Source organism: Triturus cristatus, chromosome 10 (assembly GCF_964204655.1).
Source record: "Triturus cristatus chromosome 10, aTriCri1.1, whole genome shotgun sequence".
Lineage (NCBI taxonomy): Eukaryota > Metazoa > Chordata > Amphibia > Caudata > Salamandridae > Triturus > Triturus cristatus.
Window position 1 is genome coordinate 1,126,228,701 of NC_140593.1, and position 17,749 is coordinate 1,126,246,449.

Below are 17,749 nucleotides of genomic sequence, written 5' to 3' on the forward strand. Positions count from 1 at the left end.
CTCCATTGGAAACTACTTTAAATGTCAGTGGGACATAGGATAACCTGGGCTGCCACCCGGGCATTCTCGAGATTGGCAGCTCCCTTATGGTACAGCCGAAATGTATCATGTTTGGTATCAAACAACATGCCTTCTCAACCCTGACATGACTCTTGTGCCCCTAGCGTTATGTGCCATGCACCAGGGTGACTAACTTAGTGGTTGCCCCAGGTCGCCCCGGCTTCTCTGTGCTCTGGCTGGCAAGTCCGTGTTTTCCGTGCGTGCTGTCGCCAAGACAGGATTCTTACCTCCTGCCAGGCAGTGTGATCACTCCTAGGACTCAGGAACAAAGGCTTGGGCAGGAAGGAGGTCACACCTCCCTCTTCGCAAGAAGGCTAGTGAAGTGGCACATGAAGGCTGTGAGCTTCAAAGGCTGCACCGCCTCTGATATGCAACAGGGCTTACTCCCAGTGGAGGAAACAGCCATCCCCTTGCCCCAGGTGCATTTGCACCTCAACAGGCGGGAAATTAGTTAGTCGTTAGCAAGGAGGTGTACACCCTCAGAAGGCTAGCCACATCTCCAAGGTTAGCATCCTGGTCTGAACACTAAAATTAGACTTCTACCATATTTATCAGAATAGAAGTTTCCTGGTAGAAAAGGTAGCCTACACCCACAGATGTACCGTTTTATTTTCAGCACCATGTAAAGTGGTCAATTCTGCACACGGGCTCCACAGGCCAGGTAAAATTGAACTGACTGTTGTTGCTTGGTCCTGGCACCACATTATCTTTACCCTGCAAGGGTACAAAGTAACTCAACCTGCAAGGATTGATTGTCACTAGTGGTTTTTCCAATTGACCACAATGTTACATTTTCACAGTATTTTTTTCTTTGATTTTCTATTACTTCTGAACTCTATAACTCTGGTTGTATGTATGAAATTCTGTTCGTTTTGGTGTCTAAGTTAAGATAAAATACACATTATTTTTTTTAATTGGTGTTGGATTTCTCTCGAGTATTGTCAATCACTTATTGTCCATGATGCGTAAATAAAAAGGTGGCAGTGGTTTATAGAAGCACGGCCAGCACCACTGTCATGTTTGCACAGTTATCAGCAATTCGAATATAATACAGAGTGCTCAATGCAGATATCGTGCCACCCACAATATCATTTAATGTGCGATATTCAAATTCCAAGCATAAAACATAAATCCGCGGTGGGAGCGTGCAGCCGTGGAGCTGAGGCGCGGCCGCAGGGCGGCGGCTCGTGGCCTCTTCCGGGGGATCATCGGCGGTGATAGAACAAGCTCTGCAGCCGGCCAGCGCCCAACGTCTTCCATCTCCTTTTTTGAATTCACGAACAGCTCGGAGACGCCGGAGCTTGGGGATGTTGAGGTGGTGACTGGTAATAACACCGTCGTGGATGGCGTGAGTAGGGCTGGGGGTTTAGCTTCAGAAACGGTGAGTGTCCCCCCGATTTTTTTCAATTTTCAAAGTAAGAAGCAGACTGTTAGGCAGGCAGTAAGGGGTAAAACGCGGGGTAAGGGTAAAGGCTCGAATATCCAACAGGGATTGGGGGAGCTCACCGGTTTAGGAGAGTGCTCTAATTCAGCGGCAGACGAGGATTTGGTGGAAGAGGTGGTCAGGAGGGGTGCTCGCCGTAGGCAAGCACTCAGGAAGGTGGAAGCAGATACAAGCGCAAATTTTTGTCGGGGACCCAAGAGAAAAGGTGCCCAGAGAGGGGGAAAAAAAGACCACACTGTAAGAAACGCAGTTCGTATCACCCCCTCACTGCGATCCTTCTTTAATGTACTCCCTCAGGTGTTAGACATACACCCCCGGTCCTCCATGGTCCACTCTATTGCCCAAAATATCAGTATGGCTGAGCCTTCCCCGGTTTCTTTAGCCCCTCTGACTCCTCCGGTTCTACCTGTAGAGGTCATAGATACAGGGGGGTTGTCCATGCAGGGTGAAGGCCCCTCTAGTTCCCGACCCAAAATAGGTGACTCAGTGAGTATATCGGGGGATGGTAATTCTGTGGCCCTTAGTCCTGCCTCCCCGGTTACTCAGGTGGTCTCAGGTGGGATCGAGGTCGTAGAGATGGAGGCAGAGATTGGGGGTGGAAACTCGCTTGAGGCTCTTCTTACTTCTATGAGGGAAGAGATTAGGAGCGTTTTTTGATTTCTATTGGAAATCAGAATGAGATCAGGGCTGCATGCGAAATTCTTGAGAGGAAGGTAGATGGTCTCTATGCAAGAACAGAATCGCTAGAGGGCTCGGTGTGGTCTCTCAAGACCAGTTTGGAGATTGCTGAAGTAAAGATCCAAAGTCTTCACAGGGAAGGGGATGCTCTGCGGGAAAGAGTTGAATCATTGGAAAACTACTCTCGACGTAATAACCTTCGTCTTCTGCATGTCATAGAGGGGAAAGAAGGTAGTGACTTAAAGTCTTTTGTGGTTTCTTTACTAAAAGACTCTTTAAATCTTGAAGAGGCATCCGACGCCCTGCTGAAAGACATCCAGCGGATACACAGGGACCCCTTTCGACTGAATCCATCTTTCCTAACAGTCGCTGAAGCGACGAGGTTCTGAGTTTTCTCTCCAGTTTTTAAAACTGTTAGGAAAGATGGAGTAACTTGTGGATACTCATTACATTTTTACTACAACTGTGTGGATCAAGTGGAGTTTCAAATGCCATTTGACTTCTAGTGTATGAGCCTTGAAAAAGTCGCTTCAAGCGACGAAACACGTGTCGGCTGTTTGGCTTTAATATCTACGTGTCAACAATTTGTCAAACCAATATACATATGATCAAGACTATGATATATGGACTTTTCTACGTTTGGAAAATAAACTTTTGACTGCATGCCTTGCAGTTTGAACTTATAGACGTGCAGTGCTCTGCTATTGGAATTGCACTTATTGTCCATGTTGGTACTCTGAAATGCTTAACACATGTTCCTCTAGTAAAACCTGACTGCTCCTAACCACTACTGGACCCGTACTGAGTTAAGGATTTATTAGGGTGAATCCAAGGACTCTCTTTGGGGTATGGTGATATTATTACATGGTGAAGACTAACCCCTACACCACATAATACTCCAGTTTCCTACATTTAGATAAAGTCAATTATGCAAAGTAATGCAATAGAAACTACCAGAGAAAGTACTCAAATTATTTTTGTCTGCGTTATTAGTTGATGGTGTTCTGTGACCTCATGTCACAATTTCTTATAAGGTCACGTTAGGTCTCAATAATTTAAACATTAGCTCAACCCTTGGTGGTTTGGCACAGAGCAGCCATGCTTCATTTAGGAGACAACCTGTGTAAAGCATTTAACATCACCAAAACAGTTTAAAAGAAGGAAATACAACTCAATAGAAATCCCGCTCTAATGTATAATATTAGTATAAATGTTAATCTTTAAAATTATAGTAAAATACCAAAAATTTATTCTAGGGAACTGGAGTTATGATTTTTATGATTAAGCGTCTTAAACTTGAATCTGACGCCAAAAAGCCCAAAGCCCCAACAGCGTGAACATTTTGCAGTTATGGTGAGGGTCTTCCTAAATGGAAGATAGAGCCCTCAAACGGATGTATGTCGTTACAACGCACACTTTTACAACGCATGCACTTACAACGCATTTTTTACAACGCATAATCCATCACAACGCATGACATTACAACGCATGTCACTACAACGCATTTTTAAAAACTACCTTTACAACGCATTTCCATTACAACGCATACTACCTTTACAACGCATACCATTACAATGCATAATATTAAATTGCATTTAAGGTAAGTATTAGATAGTATAGGGGTAAAAATTACTTTTCTAACTCCAGGGGGTGCAACAGTAGGGTAAGTGTTGGATAGTATAGGGGTAAAAATTACTATTCTAACTCCAGGGGGTGCAACAGTAGGGTAAGTGTTGGATAGTATAGGGGTAAAAATTACTATTCTAACTCCAGGGGATGCAACAGTAGGGAAAGTGTTGGATAGTATAGGGGTAAAAATTACTATTCTAACTCCAAGGGGTGCAACAGTAGGGTAAGTGTTGGATAGTATAGGGGTAAAAATTACTATTCTGACTCCAGGGGGTGCAACAGTGGGGTAAGTGTTGGATAGTATAGGGGTAAAAATTACTATTCTAACTCCAGGTGGTGCAACAGTAGGGTAAGTGTTGGATAGTATAGGGGTAAAAATTACTATTCTAACTCCAGGTGGTGCAACAGTAGGGTAAGTGTTGGATAGTATAGGGGTAAAAATTACTATTCTAACTCCAGGGGGTGCAACAGTAGGGTAAGTGTTGGATAGTATAGGGGTAAAAATTACTATTCTAACTCCAGGGGGTGCAACAGTAGGGTAAGTGTTGGATAGTGTAGTGTAATATTATGCGTTGTAATGTTATGCGTTGTAATGGTAGTATGCGTTGTAATGGAATGCGTTGTAAAGGTAGTTTTTAAAAATGCGTTGTAGTGTCATGCGTTGTAATGTCATGCGTTTTAATGGATTATGCGTTGTAAAAAATGCGTTGTAAGTGTGGTGCGTTGTAAAAGTTGCATTGTAAAGGTTGTTCCCCCCCTCAAACACCCAGATGGGTGTCATGTTTCATCATTTGGCTTTGTCTCTTCATGCTCCTGCTAGAGGGCTCTTTGACGGAAAGCTTTTGGGTGTCTGTGAATCAAAGCTACAGTGTACGTGATGAAAAAAGTGATTAAAACTACCTAAGGAGTGTCAAAACAAGGTTTTATTATATATGATCTCATTGGCAGCGTTAAAAAATGGTAATGTGAAAAATCTGTCACTGGTGTGTAATGGACCGTGACAGTTTCCACATGTGAAATGAACTTAAAAGGTCGACATGTTTCACGCCTATTGGTCTGGGAGGGATCCATAGCATCTCATCTGGACCAGAAAAAGATTGTGACTTCTACACTGCTCCAGTGCGGGTTTGTATCTAATAATACTAGAAGGGAAGAGCCCTTGAAAAGATTTTTATGTGTATCTCAAGGGACATTCATTGGTAAACTATACCTGGTAATATGGTCCCTAACTGAGCACATGAAATCCCACCCTGTGGTAGTGTTATCTGAAACCCCTTGGATCAGGACAGAGGACCGCATCCCAACTCCGGTGAGGTGATGATCAGACGCAGAGTTTGCATTCAAGACCTGCCCCTCTCTGTCCGTCAAAAGTCCTTATATGAACAAACAACCCGCCGTTTTGTATTCATATTTTGCTTTCATGAGAGCATGGGTTCTGGAGATCCATCTCGCTCCTAGTCCCCCCTCCTTTTTTGATTGATTTATACAAATGTGTGTACATGTCAGCTCTTTCTATAGACAAACAGGATGTCCACCAATGTTTGGCAGATGACCCACATCCACCAAACTCTAAATAACCCTGTAAGAGTCCTGTTCTAGGGAATGATGAGACATGGTTTGCACACTTGAACACCAGTCCAGATCTACTGTGTTCTTTAGATTAATTTTCTTTTAGTTAACACTTTTGGTATGTAGTTAATATTTGTTGAACTAAATTGACTTTACAGTAAATAAGGGAACTATGTATTCCTTTGTAAGGCCACCATATTGTTCTAGACCTGGGCATTGCAGTTCAAACCCTATAATCCAATAACACAAGTATGGCAGGATAACAGGTGGAGTGCACATGAACACACTTGGGAAATGTTAAATGATATCCTGTCAAGAAACTAATTAAATTCATGGCTTTGTTTAGTTTTCCCTATTTTTTTTGATGTAGGCACCAAAACATATAGGATATGCAAATACCCTTTAGGATACATGGGACCTTAGTCTCAGGGATTACAGCTCATGTGCTTTGGAGTTCTGCAGCTAGCCTCTGCATTTGAGTGAATGTTTGAGAAGAAGTTGAGTAATTATGGGAGTCCCTCCCTCTTTCACTCAAAGTAATACCAAAGCTAGTGTCTGTTTTCTGAGGGTGCAATGAGCTTCTGAATTTTTATTTTTCCCCACCCATTATGGTTATGGTGAGTGAGGAGACCGAAGACTGAGAGATTATTTAGACCAGTTGTTATTTGATATTCACAGTTCCAGAAACCAGAGAAGAGTTATTCTACGGTTCCGAAACCACGACATGTAGAGCATAGCTTACTAAAAACATATCTAATGTCTTTCAGATGCCATGCTAGACCCAAAGAGCTGAGATGTTTCCTCCCTGTGATATGTTATTGCAAAACTAGCACAATCATCCAGTCCATCCCAGCTCATCAACATCTTGATTTTGCGGACACTGAAATGATCTGTACTTGCACATGCATGTTAATGAGGAGAGGAGTTGGCCTAACGGTTAGGGCGCTTGACCTCGGACCTGGGGGAACTGGGTTCGAGTTGCGGTAATGACGCTAAAACATTCTGTGATTCTGGGCAAATCACTTAATCTCCCCGTGCCTAACAAAAAATGAATGTGTGTCCTCATGTAACGTAACTGGTGCTATGTAAAGCGCTCTGATACCTGATTGGATTTGTGTCAAGTTCGCACTATATAAAACTCTGCAAAAAAAATAAAATGCTATAAACTGTAAGGAGTTGGAGGCATTCAATGGAAGTCAGGCTCTGCACTCCAGGAGATCTGTTATTCACTGTTCACTATTAATCTCCCTTGCATGTGAAATTGACCGGGTACCCACCATGCCATGGCCAGAGAGAAAACAGTCTGCAGAGAAGCCGAAAATGGAAAGTTGAGTCCACAACTCTCTCATAGAGAGAGACCCAGCCCTCAACTACATAATTTGTTCGGCCCAGAATTCCTTGACCTTTTTTTAAAAAAAGCATCCAAGAATGCTTGGCATCAACTTTGTGGAAAACTTCAATCAGCTGAAGAAGGCTATGGCATTTTCAGTATTTGTACCAAAGAGCATCTTTTTTGTTGTGGGTATCAGAAGTGACTTGTGCCTTTTTGCAAACCATTTTTCTACTGTTCCTCTCTTGGCATTAAATTCATAATATGCTAAAGTTCAGTAGCCAATTGTGAAGCTATGAAAGACAACAATTAGATCTCTGCCAGGTTACTATGTGTCTAAAATACCCTTTCACTTTTTCCGTCCTAACAGAGAACACAGTAACTATGATCTGAAGAATGGCGGAATATATAAACTACGACCGTGACCCGGAGAGCGCCACAAAATCACAATGTCTGCATGGTTCTCCTTCTTCAGGGCGAGGAGCTCAAGGGTCCCAGGGTATAATCATACAGCTAACAGCTGCTGTAAGTGAAGAGCACTGGGACAGCCCTGAGGACAATGAGCTGATCTTCACCCTTGAGGATGATGAAGACAGAGGGTCTACACCATTTATCGAGGGAGATGTTTCTTGCATGACTAATGACTTTCTAGACACCCACCCTATACCTGGCAGTGAAGAATCATCTCCCCGATTATTGCATCTGGGTTCTCAGTCAATCTCTGAAACTTCTACTGGTAGTCTTCCCAAGTCTTCTCCCCAATCTGTGTCTCCTCTGTTGCCAAGCTCGCCAGCACCGCTGATAAACTTGGTTAAGTCACTCTCCACAGAGATTGAATCTAAGGATACTTCTCCCCTTAGACCCAAGCCACTCCTGAACCTGGTGAAATCTATCTCAACAGAAATTTCTCGGTTGGAGCCGGAAGTGACCCAGTCCAAGTCAGACTCAAAGTTGAATGTCCATCTGTGGAGACAGATCACACAGCCCAAAAACAAAAATGGGGACTCTCGGACAGCTCCATCGTCTCCCAGTTCCTCTCCTTCTGAAATCAAGGGGAGTTTCTTCAAAGTGCAAGAGGTGGAGGCCAAGTTGGAAGACACTAAGAGAAGACTGTCGGAGGCAATGCAAGAGCCGCTCAGCATGCTGAGCAAGATCATCGGAGATGAGGTCAGTGCAACACCCAGGCACAAGCCGGCCAACACGGCCTCCTCTAGTCAAGAGTCTCCAACAGGTTACGGCCTAGAAAACAACACATTAGATATCAGGAATGCAAGGGCTGGGCATGGTAAAGTGGAAGGTGACAGGCTTGGAGTAGCGGAAAACAGTGGTAAATCTTGGAGGAAAAATTCACAAAAAGACTGTTGTTCGCCAGAACAAAGATGGGTGCCAGCCTGGCACTGCGGCTATGAGATCTGCTCCTTTGGTGATGTCATTCAAGTGGTTGAGGTGGGGCGAAGGAACAGCATTTTAGAAGGTCAGAACTTGCCACAAACACTTGGTGGATACCATGCCGCTCAGCCTTGTGCCACGGTGCCATGCAAGACTCTTGCTTGTGTGGCAATCCTGGCCTATAATTACTTCATCTTGCCATTGCCAGACTATATCTCAGGGCTGTTCCTGGGACTTGCAGGAGGGTTGTTCCTTGGGTTCTTGCTTATTTTTTTACTGGTGCCAAGGAATTCTTGCTCTTCCGGGAGGATACGTTCGCTGAAGGAAAGGTTGGAATCCAGTATGTTGGGACCACAACCTCAGGAACCCGACGTTCTAAAGGTAGGGGAACTTTGTATTTTATTATTAACACTTGAGCAGTAAAGTGTGTGTTTGCGAGTTTCTACTCATCAGATGAAGACTTTGAAGCTTGTATTTGTGTTAGCCCTTGATTGCGGTCATGCTGTCTATTTATATACTGATATCTGAAACAATAGCTTCAAGTAGACATCCACCAACTAAAAACACGTTTTGGTACTACTGGAGTTGTTCAGACAGACAGAAACAGAAAATGAACATAGCACCATCCATAGACAAGAAGCCACGTGATCCTCATAACATCCATTTCACTGTCACTACTTCTACAACAGGCCATTTGAAGCATATCCCTAGAAATGAAGTACATGTTGCTGCTCCATCGATGAGTACAGGACCAACGTATGGACTAGACACCCACAAGCCATTACTCAGTAAGCAGTAGAGTTGTATTGGTGAGGATTATGTACAAAAGTTGCCTAATAATATACAAAATTTGCCTAGTCATGAAAAAAATGTTACGTCAGAGGCGGAGTTTTACACCTCCGCCTAAGCGTACTTTTACCATTTCTTTACCATTTTTTTAATTCACAATAATTCTCATTAGTGTGCCTGGAAAGATACTCAAGGCACAGCTTTCTAAACATACGTCTGGGAATGGCATGTTACTTTTTTCAAGAGGTTCTTTATTTCTCCTGTGCAGAATGCATATTTTCCTTTTCTCTGTGGGTAAAACATGGTTCTCCCTGGAGAAAGCCCTTCTCCTCCACACCATCTAAATGTGGAGGTGATCCATCCACTTTCGTGCTCTGGAAAGGGAGTTACCGCTACAGTTGGATTAGTATTCAGGTCATCTTTCACCAGGACGGTGTACATCCAGGACCACGAGGAAGCAGACAAATACCTAGCACCCTTCTGAGAAGAAAGACTTATGTGGCACAGGCGCCTGCAGAACATGTTACTTTTGATTTGTCAAAGTTTGCCCAAACTATAGCTGTGCTGACCAAACTATGTAGAATTCATGTAAGGGATTCACCCGTGAGTGAGGTGGAAGAGAAGACATTATGAGCTAACAGGGAGACAAAATTGTAACTTACTTCCCAAAAGGTACACAGATGATAGTATGGAATATTAGGCACATGCTTTAAGAAGTTGGGTTCTTGGTTGAGGGGGTGGAAGCCCCACTCAGGAAACAACCGCAGTACTTGTCAGGGTGAACCACAGTAGCCACTAAACTAACCTGTGCTTAACCCTCTGTTAGCTTGGCACAAAAGCTGTCAGGTCTAACTAAGAGGCACTATATAGTGTATTTTATTTATGCAGCTCACTACCAGTAATAAAATGAAAACACAATACAATTCAAAATCCAAACCAATTTAGAAGAAAGCATGAATTTTAATGAATAAAGTGGTACCAGAACTACAAAAAGCTAACCAGTAGAAACGGAAATATTAAATTTAGAAGTTTTAGGTCTATATACCACCTAAAAACTCATTTGGTTAAGCTAGAAAGGGGTGGGGAGGGGGGAATGACAAGTTCAGACCAAATGCGATGGAGCACGGGCTGGATGCAAGGACCAAGTTAGTCGAGCAGAAAAAGTTACTTTCTCAAATCTAGCGCAAATAATTCATTTTACGGTTGGCGAGGCCCCAAGGAGCAGGAACACCATTGCAAATGGTCATTACTGTAGTGCAAAGAGCAGGCAGGTGGTGCAGGTTGTCATTGATGTAGCTCGAAGAGCCGTTCAGCGTCATCCACGGTCATTGCTGGAGCTTCGCGCTGGCGGTCACCGTGGGCTGTCGTTGCTGTAGCACAAAGTGCAGATCTAACATTGCTGGTCATAACTGCCTGCCGCTGTTGGGCTTACAGGAGCATCATCTTGGCAGTCGCAGAACGCCCAAAATTTCAATGTTTCACCTTTTCATCACAGGAGGAGCTCAACCGATGCCAGTCAAGGGTTCTGGACCTGAGAAGGCACCTCTTGGGGAACAGGAACTTACTGTAGCAGAGGCCAGGAGGGCTCAGGCAGGTCCAATTGCAGATCTAGGGAGGTCCACTGCATCAGGTCAGCTGGGTAGTTGCAAGGAGGCCTCTGGAGCTTGTTGTGTCCCTATAGCTCAGACAAGAAGTCAGCCAGCTGACCCTTGGAGTCACTCAGGTAGCCTGGGATGAAGGGAGCAGGTCCAGTTTTCCTTCTGAGAGATCAGGGCAGTCCTCAAGCAGCAGGACAGCCCTCGCAGGGTCAAGACAGGTCTCAAGCAGCAGGTCAGTCCTCTGGGGAGCAAGCCAGTCCTTCTTCTGTGATGTCCACAGGACCAGGAGTGTACTGAAGAGTGTCTCCGGCCTTTGAAGTGGGGTATTACCCCACCACCCAAACATCTGGTTCTGGAAACTGCCCCTGATAATACTGAAAGATGTCTGGGGAGACAAAAGGCTAGTGTCAGATTCCTTTGTGTATGCTGAAGGCAAGTCCTTCAGCATACACAAAGGAAGGCACGCTCCACCCCAGCCATCCTGGCAAGATGGCCCATTCTGTCAACCCTATTCCCCTTTGAGCCACTGTCTGGGAGAAATACACAAACCCCAACAGCAGAGCCATTTTCAGTCATGTGACCCAGGACTCTGGCAGAAGGCATAAATGGTTAGGGCAAGAAAATACCAACTTTCTAAAAGTGCAACTTTCAGAATTGTGACTTAAAATCCAACATCACCATTAAAGTGAATTTTAAATTACAGTTACTTCGAGTCTAAACAGTATAGCTCTATCTGGTCCCAATCCAAAGTCAGCACCTATTAAATGTAAAAAGGTAAGCCAGTGTTAGTCAATATTAGAAATAGGCCGTACACCATTTATTAGGTACTTACAAGTAAATTAAATGTGCAATTAGATGCAAGCCAATGTTACCATGATTTAGGGAGAGAGCACAAGTACTTTAGCTGGGGAAAGCGCACAGAGTCATACTGCCAACAAAAATGGGTTCAGCAACAAAGGCAAAAATCTGGCGGGGACCCTGCAAAAACGGCCAAGTCCAACACGTATATTATTAGGGTAGAGATTCCAAACACTTTCGGCCAGAGTTGAGCAAATCTGCAATGTAGGTTTAAGAAAGACAACTTTACCAATGAAATTCGATGGGTTCTTTTTTTTAGGGAATATCCGCACTAGACAACCTCTGTGTAATTTAGATTTAGGTTTGTAAAACTCAGCAGAAAAATCTTATTTAGCAAGAGAACTGTGATGAAATTATTTTGCAAAAACGATTTAGTGCCAACAATCTTTCATAAATGGAGGTTTAGCAAAGTTGGTAAACTTCACAGGACCATGCTATCTATGCTCCCATCTACCAGTGAGTGCAAAGTAATCACTTTCATCTATTCAGTGCCCTTGCGGGACCAGCCCCATTAAGACTGGGACCTGAAACAAACAGTCCCTAAATGCACAGAGATGATCTGCGTCCCCTCTGCACAGCCTCAGTGCACAGACAGTGCTACAGGTTGTCAACCATTTTTTTTAGCTTATCCATAATCATACTAGGGTATATTATCCAAATGTTTTATTGTGTGGCAACATCTATTAACCGGGTTGAATGTCCATCATTTTGTAAAGGTCCCAATGAATTTTGGAGAAAGACCCACCCTTAGGGAGCTCTCTTATTCCAGTTGATGTTCTGAAACTAACAGATGACATAGATGGACATCAGCTTTATTACACTAACTACTCATTACGGCACAAAAATATGAACAAGGGACAAGGGATCTATTGATGTGATGCTACAGGTAAGGTAATGCAGAATTTCAAATGAGAGAAACCTGGACAGATGCAGGTTCACTTTGACAGGAGTCAACACCCAGTGCCGTCTTAATGCATGGGCACACTGGGCAGTTGCCCGGGGGCCTCATGAGCATCGGGTCCCATGCAGACCAGAATCTAACACAAAGTTTCTGTTAAACATTTTTATTCCTGTGAGTGGTTGTGTAGGCAGGGCCCAGTGCACTGCTTTGTCTGGGGGCATATAATGCTGTTAAGAGGGCCCTGTCAACACCTTCCTGTATTTAGTGGCTTCTCAGGCTAAGGATAACATTTCCAGCCTCCCTCGGGCTCGAGGAGGTCAGGTCCACTGTTTTACCTGGAGTGCTGCAGTGGGTCCAGTTATGAAGTCTCTGCTGGGGGCTTCAACTCTTCATCGAAGTGCAAGCGTCTCTACGTGCAGAGTTGCAGTTCACATTGTGGTTCATGCTCGAAGCAAAACACCCACCCAAATAAAGGTGCACAGCATAACCACGACCTTGAGGCAAGTTCATGGGAGTTCGTAGGGGTACTGAGAGTTGTTCCCAGGAGCCCACACTCTGGGATCCCAGGCACACGATGAAAGAGGGTCCACAGATACTGGGTGTACTGGCCCGCTGCAGCACAGTTGTGTCAAACCACCACCATGGATGGTGGTTCATCATATCCCTTTGGTGCCGCATACTTCTCGAGCAAAGTACAGTTCTGGAGCAGCCTAATTTAGACTACACCCATACATGTCACAGAAATGCAATTATATACTTTCATTTGACATCATATTCACTGTGTGCCTTATCTTAAGTAACGTGCGTGAAGCATTTAAACTCATTACTGAAATATATTCACTGTAGAACTAGAGATTTATATACATGTGCACTAATGTTCAGTTTAAACATGAAAATGTATTCTTATTCACATTCTACACTTCAAGTTATATTTGCATATATGAACATATATTCTTTTATTTTGTTTTTTTATTTATTTCTAAGGTTACACAAATGCATGTATAGCCATGTATTCGAAGTCCACATTAGATGCTTAACTAAAGTTAGCCTGATTACATACCTCAGTCGAAATGCATTTAGCTTTTTCCTTGCAGGTTCATTATTATGATTTACATTAGCTAGAGAAAGGCTCATTGTCTATGTTAGAGTGTTGATAGAGAGGCTTTAAGGGAAACTGGGCAGTGAATGTGGAGAAACAATGGTCGAAGGAGGATTTCTGTTAATCCTGTACCTGAAGGCAAAATGTTCAAGATTGGAAATGCAGTTTTAGTTCAATACAATGCAAACCTGAAGCCGTGTTGCACCTGCACTCAAGTAGTGTTCTGATTTTGTCCCTGGAGGTGGAAAGAAGATAAGAAGGTTTCTGTATTTCCTGTTACTTTTAATTGGTGTTCTCATAGTTAGAGTTAGAGATTCCCTTGAGACTTTGAGAGGTACAGACCTCTCTGCTTGTCCTATTTTTGTAAGTGTGAAGATTTATGCTAAACAATTATTTCCTTTTTCTTTGGACTTCTATTGGAGTCTGATCAGCACCTTCCACCTTTATGTACCTGATTTAGCGACCGTTGATAGATAACCCTATATTTGATCTATGTTTAGAAGAGAGAAGGGAAGTTTCTACATGGAACACCTGTTTAATTTAATTTGTGTTTACACAATTGTGATTATTGCAATTCGCTATGTCATACTATGCACCCTAATTTACTGTATTGCTGCATTTACTGAACTTATTCTTGGTGTACATATATACTGGATTGTTTGGTAGTCCGAATTAAAACCCTTTTACTATATTCAGCGATTTGGCGTCCTTATGTATTGTATGTATAAGTTTCTGTATAGCGCGACTGCCACCCTACGGGTATCCTGGCGCTCAGAGACCATAATAACATGAAGCATATAGAACGAGCAGCCACTAGTCAAAGGCGATGCTACCTATTCCTGGCGAAAAGCCAGGTCTTTATAACTTTCCTAAAGCCCAGCAGCGTTTTGGCCTGTCTCAGATCTTGGGGAATCTTATTCCACAGGCGGGCTGCCGCCGTGCTAAAAGCCCTTCCTCCCATCCTTGCAAGTTTTACTCTGGCAACAACTGCCAGGCTTTGACTAGTGGACTGGAGGAGTCTTTTTGGTACATACCAAGAGAATCGTTCTCGTAAAGGTAACGGGCCTAGGTTGTGTAGGGCTTTATAGACCGTGACCAGCGACTTGAAACTGATTCTGTCTTCAACAGGCAGCCAGTGAAGGTCCCTCAGTGCCAATGTCACTGATGAATCCCGCGTTCTCCCGAGGGCCAGTTTAGCTGCCATGGACTGTACTCTTTGTAATCCCTGCACAATGTATTGGGGCGCACCCAGATACAGGGAATTACAATAGTCCAGTCTGCTCAGGATCACGCTCTGGACCACCAAGGACCTGGTCTCACTAGGGAGTAGCAGGAGAATTTGGTACTGATTGTTTGATTGGCCTGAGATTGCAGCTGAAGGTCATCGTCAATCAAGACCCCCAAGTTACGAACTGTTTTTGCTGCAGCTATGGGGGCGTCCTCCGGCCTGAGCCGGAACTCGCCCATAAGATGTTTAGACATTTTAACTGCACAGCAGTGCAATAGCTCCGTTTTCCCAGCAACCAGCTGTAACGAATTAGCCCTCAACCAGTCAGAAACCTGCCGCATACAGGCCTGAAAAGAGCTCAAAGAAACTGCATGTTCTCCTTCCATGGAGAACATCAGTTGAATATCGTCCGCATAATTGACCACTTCAATCCCATAAGATTTTATTAAGGGGATCAGGAGCCCTAGATAGATATTGAAAAGAATTGGACTGATTGCTGAGCCCTGAGGCACTCCATGGCAAACCGAGGACCAAGGAGAGACAAATGGCGTCAGGGTGACTGCCTGTTGGCGGTCGGCCAGATAGGACTGAAGCCATTTTAAGGCACGGCCCGTCACCCCCAAACCTTCCAGTCTTGCCAGCAGGACCGCATGACTAACCGTGTCGAATGCGGCCGACATATCCAACAGCACCAGCACTGAGGAGCTGCCACTGTCGGCTCGCATTCGAAGTTTGTCCAGGACGGTTGCCAAGGCGGTTTCCGTCCCATGCCCTGGCCGAAAGCCAAACAGGTCCCTGTCCAGGAGAAGATTTTCTTCCAGAAAATTAGACAAGGACTTGCTGACCATTTTTTCCAAGATTGTAACCTGGAATGGCAAGAGGGATATGGGACGGAAGTTGGCTGGCATCAATGGATCTAGAGATGGTTTTTTCAGTAGGGGGGGTGACTATCGCCTGCTTCCAGAAGCTTGGTACAACTCCTTCATTCAAGGACTGGCAGCAAATTTGCCACAGATCCGGGAATAGGTCGGGCCGTACTCCTTCCAGATTTTATGAGGAAGGGGATCGAGGGGTGACCCAGACGATATCTCCCGAGCTATGCTGTTAAAGGAATCCTCCGTCGGTGGTTGAAAATAATTCAGAGAGATTTCTCTCCTGATATCTACCGTAAACGGAGGAATCTTGATGACATTCTGATCAAACCCACCCACAATATTATTGACTTTGTCAATGAAGAAAGTGGCAATTTCGTTACACAGATTTTGAGATGGCTGAACTGTGTTGGCCAAGCACTCAGGGTTACTAAGATCCCTTATGATGTTAAAGAGGGCCTTAGTTCCATTAGATGCCTGCAAGATGGAATTGGCGTAAAATTGCGATTTGGCCTCCCTAATAGCCATCTTGTACTGAGCTTGTATTAGTTTTAGAGCTTTTTTATCTGTTTCTAGGTACATCCTGCGCCAGCTTCTTTCTGCCTGTCGGCGAGCTGAGCGCAGCACTTTAAGCTCCTCACTGAACCAGGGAGCCGAGGGAGTTCTCCTCATTCTGAGCTTTTTTTTGGGATACATCCCTCCAGCACTTTATTAATGGAATTTCTATATCTATTATAGTTTTCCTCAGGCGTCTCCTCTGGATTGAATAAGTTCCATCTTGAGAAACGAGGAGATATGCCCTTTTTGGAGAGCTTAGCCCAGTCCCTCCCCCACCTGGAGTTGGTTTGATTTTTTCCTGCCGGCTTATCTCCTGGTATAGTCAGCCTGAACTGTATTAGGAAATGATCAGTCCAGCTTAACGGTAGTATGCTAAGTATCTCTGTTTCAGACTGTTTGGCAAAAACTAGGTCGAGCGTATGCCCACCCTTGTGAGTTGGCTTTTGAATAAGCTGGTGGAGGCCGCAGTTCTCACAGGTGTAACTCAGGGCTTGCAGATGGTTCCCTAAGCTCCCTGTCTCCCAGAGATTAAAGTCAACCAGAAGCAACAATCTAGAATGTGTTGATGCTAAGGCGACAATAGTATCCAGTAGGGCTACACCGCAAGCAGCAGCAGGGGCAGCACAGGAAGGTGGGGACCATTCGGTACTACCCGCCGGTCTTCTTGGCATCGAAGGGAGTGCAGAAGCGGTAGCTGCCGTGGATGTCTCCAATGAAGTCTTGGATGAAGTTCCTCAGTTCGGTAGCGGGCAAGTGACTACTACTATCCCGGCACCCGCTATTGGGGGGGACCCTGGAGCAGGAAGAACATCGGAAAGCCAGGTAACCCCGGGTAACAAGTCTGGCACGTCTTCTAAGGTAGGCCAATATATCAGCAGTGGCCCTCAAAATGAGAAGTGTGAAGAACAGCCTGAGCTGAGTGTTGCCCAAGGGACTGCAAGGCATGAGCATGAGCCAACTGTTAATGAGGCTATTCCAGGAGCGGTGGGGGGCTTGGCGGAAAAAGTCCCTAGCGAATGTTTCTTCTCGGTGTCTGAGAACGCAGAGTGGTCAGACGAGGACGAACATAGCTCTTTTCTGGAAGGTAGTACGCAGGACACAGATTGTGATCAGGAGCAAGTACCACCTACAACAGCAGTCAGATCTGCGGCAGGTCCGAAAGATCGCTACGAGCTAAGCTGGGACCATTCATCTGCCATGCCATTCCAAGGGAGCCCTAGCACGGAGACATCTCAGTTGTCGCTCCTGGAATTGATACATCAGGAAATTATCTCTCATCGAGAGGAGACACGCCAAGACAGTAGGAAGTCACAAGCCGCTATGAGGAAAATGCAGGGGGCTGTGAGGAAGTTGTCTAAGGCTTGTACGACTCTGGGCGACAGAGTATCGAACTTGGAGGAGAGGGTCGTATCAACCGAGGCCGAGGCAGCAGCCGCGGTATCTAAAGTGGATGCCCACTGCTCACAAGTGGTAGATATCCAATGGAAACTCGAGGAGATGGAAAATAGACTGAGACGTAACAATCTCAGGGTCCTTGGGATTCCGGAGGGGGTCGAAGGCTCTGACATCAGAGCGTACATCATCAAGTTATTCGACCGAGCATTCCCAGAGCTATCTGGCTGGAACTGGCCCTGTGAAATTCAGAGGGTACATCGCACTCCCTTTAGAGTACGAAAAAACGCGAGGGAAGGGGACAAGCCGAGGGCTATTCTAATTTTTCTGGGCAATTTCGTACTGAGGCAATTAA

General features: G+C 44.7%; 1 protein-coding gene across 1 annotated transcript in view; it reads left to right on the forward strand.

Annotated features, from left to right (window-relative positions):
• LOC146796689 (testis-expressed protein 2-like) overlaps positions 1–17,749 on the forward strand; it is a 223,467-nt gene that overhangs the window by 92,430 nt on the left and 113,288 nt on the right. Inside the window, exon 2 of the mRNA XM_085629372.1 lies at positions 7,081–8,480. Coding sequence (XP_085485498.1) covers positions 7,107–8,480 — 1,374 coding nt within the window. The 5' untranslated portion in view covers positions 7,081–7,106. The remainder of the gene's footprint in view (positions 1–7,080; positions 8,481–17,749) is intronic.